This window comes from Nicotiana sylvestris, chromosome 6 (assembly GCF_000393655.2).
Source record: "Nicotiana sylvestris chromosome 6, ASM39365v2, whole genome shotgun sequence".
Taxonomy (NCBI): Eukaryota; Viridiplantae; Streptophyta; class Magnoliopsida; order Solanales; family Solanaceae; genus Nicotiana; species Nicotiana sylvestris.
In genome coordinates, this window is record NC_091062.1 from 145076831 (window position 1) to 145082380 (window position 5550).

The 5550-nt window shown below is 41.7% G+C and overlaps 1 protein-coding gene across 1 annotated transcript; it reads right to left on the bottom strand.

Moving 5' to 3' along the window:
* Positions 1-905: 905 nt before the first annotated feature.
* On the bottom strand, positions 906-1232 carry LOC138871428 (uncharacterized). Its single transcript, XM_070149307.1, has one exon. It carries the CDS (start codon positions 1230-1232, stop codon positions 906-908), a length of 327 nt encoding a protein of 108 aa, XP_070005408.1.
* Positions 1233-5550: the final 4318 nt, after the last annotated feature.

The following is a 5550-nucleotide window of genomic DNA, read 5'->3' on the forward strand; positions in this document are numbered from 1 at the left end:
ATTAGATTGCTAAGTTTTTTTTAATTTGACAAACTGTAAACATGCCTAGTATAATGTAACTAGGTAGTAACATGTGAATAAGATGACCTAGGTCTAGTTTTATGCCATACACGTTGGGCCTGGGCCCGCATTGACAACAGACTGTCCTGTTTGCATCATTTTCAGATTTTATGAATCATATTCGAAACCCAACTATAACAACTCAAGCATGTAAATAAATTAAGACATTTTCTCTTTAATTTTGTAGAGACAAATTTAATAGAGAAAAATGTAGGCATTTTAGGATTGTCCTTTAAAAATAAATGAGATGAGCCTCGCCCAATAAAACGCACCAATTGCGGGGCCCTCGGTAAATATTTGTTTTAAAATTGCTTAGACTTCGGGATGGACCGTTTAGCAAAATTTCACGGTCTTACCCAGAAACAATAATACGCTAATCGCTTTAGGCACGCATTTTAATAATCTTACCTTCTTAAACTCGGGTGTGCATTTCATGCGACCCAAATCCAAATCCCAAAACATTGAATAAAAATATGTTCCGGATTGCAGGTGCATTTCATGTGACGCAATCCAAGGACATGTTTTTTAAACGATGTTCACATTCCTTTAAAAATATAATAAAAGCGGTAAAGAGTTAAAATTTGCACATGAGCTCATAATTGTATAAAATCATATAAACAAGCCGAATATGACAGTTGAGCGACCGTGCTAGAACCACGGAACTCGGGAATGCCTAACACCTTCTCCCGGGTTAACAGAATTCCTTATCCGGATTTCTGGTTCGCAGACTGTAATACAGAGTCATTCTTTTCCTCGATTCAGGATTAAAATTGGTGACTTGGGACACCCTAAATATCCCAAATGGCGACTCTGAATAAATAAATACATCCCGTTTTGATTGTCCTTTAATTGGAAAAAACTCCTTCACCCCTCGCGGGGACGGAAAAAGGAGGTGTGACAGGAGGTACTGGCACCGGCGCTACGTCATACACCGCGAACATTTCCTTTGCTGCATGCTGCTCCCTGTAAATGGTTTTTATCCAATCCTTTGTCGGGAATTTCATCATTTGATGGAGGGTGGATGGTACTGCTCTCATGCAGTGTATCAACGGCCTTCCGAGCAAGGCGTTGTATCTCATGTCTCCATCGATGACATGGAATTTAGCATTCTGGGTCGTGCCGGCAACATTGACTGGGAGAGTGATTTCTCCTTTCGTTGTTTCACTTGCCATGTTGAATCCATTGAGGACTCGAGTGGCAGGCACGATTTGGTCAAGCAGTCCGAGCTGCTCTACCACCCTCGACCTGATAATGTTGGCCGAGCTACCTGGATCCACGAGTACACGTTTTATTTGAAACGAATTTACAAGGAAAGAGATTACCAGTGCGTTATTTTGGGGTTGAGACAAGGTCTCGGTCTCCTCTTCGCTGAATGTGAAGGCATCCTCGGGTATATACCCTCGGGTTCACTTTTCTCTAGTGATGGATATTTTTGTCTTTCTCATCACGGGTTCCTGCGGGGTATCGATGCCTCCTAAATTCATATGGATGACGTGTTGTGGCTCATTTGTTTCGTTCTTTCTGGCCGCCTCTCTTTCTTGGAACTGATTTTTGGCATGGTCGCTTAAGAATTCTCGGAGGTGACCTTTATTGAGCAGTCTGGCTACTTCCTCTCGGAGTTGGTGGCAATCCTCGGTTCTGTGGCCGTGCATGTTATGAAATTCACACACCAAGTTATGATTCCTTTGTGAAGGATCCGATTGTATAAGTCTGGGCCACCTGACATCTCTGATTTTACTGATGGCGAACACGATGTCTGACACATCGACGTTGAAGTTGTACTCTGATAAGCAAGGTGCCTCCGTTGGCCTCGCGTTCCTATCAAACTCGACTCTGTTGGTGGTCCCCGAGGATTCTGTCCTCGGTCTATCCTTCGATCGTTACGAGGTAGGTTGCGCCTTGGGGCATTCCGTCTATCTTCAGTATATGGTTGATATCTTTATTTGTTTGGCTTTGGCTCCTTCGCCAAGAGCCTGCTTAGGTATACTACGCCCGATGGGGCTCCCAACTGGTCATCCTCGACCCTGATTTTTGACTGGTATCGGTTGTGGATGTTCGACCAGGTCACGGCGGGATATTCGACCAGGTTCTCTTTCAGCTGCTTTGAAGCCACCGAGCTTCGTTCATTCAGACCTTGAGTGAAGGCTTGCACCACCCAGTCATCAGAGACCGGCGGTAGTTCCATTCGCTCCGTTTGGAGGCGAGATACAAACTCTCGCAACATTTCGTTCTCCCTTTGCTTGATCTTGAACACGTCAGATTTCCTTGTTGCTACTTTGATGGCACCAGCATGTGCCTTTATGAAGGAGTCTGCCATCATGGAAAATGAGTTTATGGAGTTGGGAGCTAGGTTGTGATACCACATCGTGGCCCCCTTCGAGAGTGTTTCCCTGAACTTCTTCAGTAAGACGGACTCGATCTCATCGTCCTTTATGTCGTTGCCCTTCACTGCGCAAGTGTAAGCAGCAATGTGCTCATTGGGGTCTGAGGTCCCATTGTATTTTGGGAGTTCTGGCATTCTGAACTTCTTTGGGATGGGTTTCGGGGCCGCTTCCTCTGGGAACGACCTTTGTATGAACTTCTTCGAATCCACAACTTTCAGGACCGAGGGCGCTCCTGGAATTTGGTCGACCCTAGAGTTGTAAGTCTCGACCTTTTTGTCGTTGGCTTCTATCATTTTCTCGCCCGATTTGATCCTTCTGGTGAGGTCCTCGAGCATTTTTACGATGGCGGGATCGGTCATCGATCCGTTATTGGTCGATCTTTCCAGTGCCTGTTCGGCCGGGGGAGCTGTCCCCGGTGTTACTGTACTAGGAGTTTTCTGGTGACTTTGCAGCTGAGCAATAGCCAGCTGTTGTGCCTGTAACATTTCAAAAATAACATGAAGGCTAACCTCTCGTTCTTCCCTAGTTGGGGTTTTCTGAGCATCTTGTTGATCCCCTTGGTGCACGCTCCTGTCAGTGTGGGAGCTTAAGTCGATGCATTGGGCGTCGCATGAGACCGCGTCCATGGGGACTGGTTCTGGTGCATTCCCAGGGTTTTGTGATGGCACTCCAATGCCTGGAACATCCACACCATTTTCCCCGTGGTCCTCAAGATTGTTGTTTTCACCTCCATTTACCGAGTTAGACATTTCGATGTGAAATCGATGATCTTGGACAAGAAGAAGCGTGAAAGATAACTTACGTTATGTAGTAAAACCAGCAAGAAAATAATTACTATTATTTTTAGCCCCACGGTGGGTGCCAAACTGTTTACCGTGAAAATGATAATAACAATTAAATTTGATTATGGACTCTAAAAATACGTGATCTATCTTTATGCTGGTTGTTAAGCAGTTGATGTTATGTATGCGAGATTTAGAATCGAAATAAGAGCAAGGAACGAAGTGATAACCAAACCAATGGGCCAATTATAGGGGTCTCGAGCTTGTCGATTCGGGGCCTCGAGGTCGATTCCGGAGCTCAGCTGGGAGCTATCAGGGGGGTCGAGGTATGACTAACAGTTATAATAAAATTAATGGGGGCTCTTTATGGCCAGTGATAAGGAATAAATGATGAACAATTATGAAGATAATAAAGGAAAGCAATAATATCAAGAGGATGTGTTAGAGAGCAAATAGAATGTTCTTGTATATTTCGTGTGGAGCAATTGGAGCAACAACTACCTACAAAGTGACAAGGATCCCCTTTATATAGGAGGGAAATCCCATCGTAGTATAACAATCATTAATTACAAAGATACGGAGATGTGACAACTAGATGACACCCTGATTCGGTTCTTAGAGTAGTCCACTAGGCTCTGTCAGTCCTAGCCGTCGCTTAGGGAGCTTCCCATTTCTATCATTACCGAGGCCGTTGTTATCCTGAGTTCGAGTGTCGACGACCCTCGAGGGAGGGTACTCGATCCGTGGTCTCGAGCCTTCGAGGTGATCTTCCAAGATGCCTTAACAACGAGAAATTGGCCCCTCCGATTTCGTCGTATACACATTCATTCTTTGTTGCGATCTTAACCTTGGATTGATGACAATCAATCATCCAAAAACTACTTTTAACTTGTTATATGTTCTTTAAAATCTTTAGCAAAAATTAAGTAATTGTTGGACATAAAAAACAATAAAGAAAACGAGGTTCATTTTGTGGAAGTTCTTCGATAAAGAACAGGATCATGCATCAGGATTTTCTTTTATGAAGAACAAGATCATGCATTGATATTTTCGTTTGCAAGTCAAAGATGCAAGGAAATGGGGTGGCAGGGTATACTGTAATCAGGGATGGAGCTAGAGGCGAATTACTAATACGTGATATCTATCACGCTATCCTAGAATTAAAGCAAATAAATTTATTCATTTTCATAAAATTCGTGGTTAATACGATTGAAAAATTCTGAGGCTGAGAATAAAGTTAACGTGCCCTTGGAGACAAGGCAGCTGTGTGAATTTGGATTTCGTGGTCCTTTTTTTTCATTGCATCGTTCTCATAGAAGCAGACAAATTTGGGGGAATGCATAACTCAAATGTTGAGTTGGAAAATCTTATGGATTTGGATCTTCCTCTTTAGGAACGTGACGTCTTAGTAAATGTTTTATTATTATTATTATTATTATTACTATTATTATTATTATTATTATTATTATTATTATTATTATTCCAATTTTTCTTTCCTTGTTACGGTGAGAAAGAATGAATTCCGTTGCACTTTAATTTTAAAATTATGGTTCAATATTTAATATTTGTTCGGAACTGAGAGATCATAATTGTCTGGAAATCACACTCAATAATTGTCTGGAAAGCGAATGGTTTGAACTTTTGACCCCTGCCCCTATGGGCTATGAGCATACCTTCAAATTCAAAAGTCAAGAGTTTTGCTCGAAGAACAAAATAAGTTAATTTAAAAGTTTACCTATGAGTCATGCGGAGAATCCAATGTCATTCATGTAATCCAGTTGTTGTTGTTTCAGATCATTGTTTTAAAAGGCGTTCATGGGACGGGCCCTGGGGCGAAGCGTACCAAAAACGCCCCGGGGCGATGGTGGGGGGCGAAAATCCCGTAAGGCGTACGCCCGGGCGAGTTTTTTGATTGAGGCGTAAGCCCAAGAGATATCTTTTTAAAAAGGAATTAAAAATATTAAATTTTAAAGTAAACTTTTTAATATTGCTAAAAGCCCTAAATTAGAACTCTGTCACAATTCGTTCCGCTAGTCTGCCTCTACCAAGAGCAACGATTTATCACTTTTTTTGGCAACAGAAAACTTCATTCTTCTCGGTAAGTCAAATTCAACAGGTTTGTTCTTTCCTCCACGTAAAAACTTTATTATTTTGAACTCATTACTTTCCTCTCTTTTTATATTTCACTGTTAGTTTGTAAATATGTATGTAATTAGTTTTTTAAGTTCAGTGCTTCTCTTACTCTTTTTCAAAATATAATATGGGATTATATGTATGCGTGCTTTTATATATATTGATTAGATTTATATATAATTTCACTTATT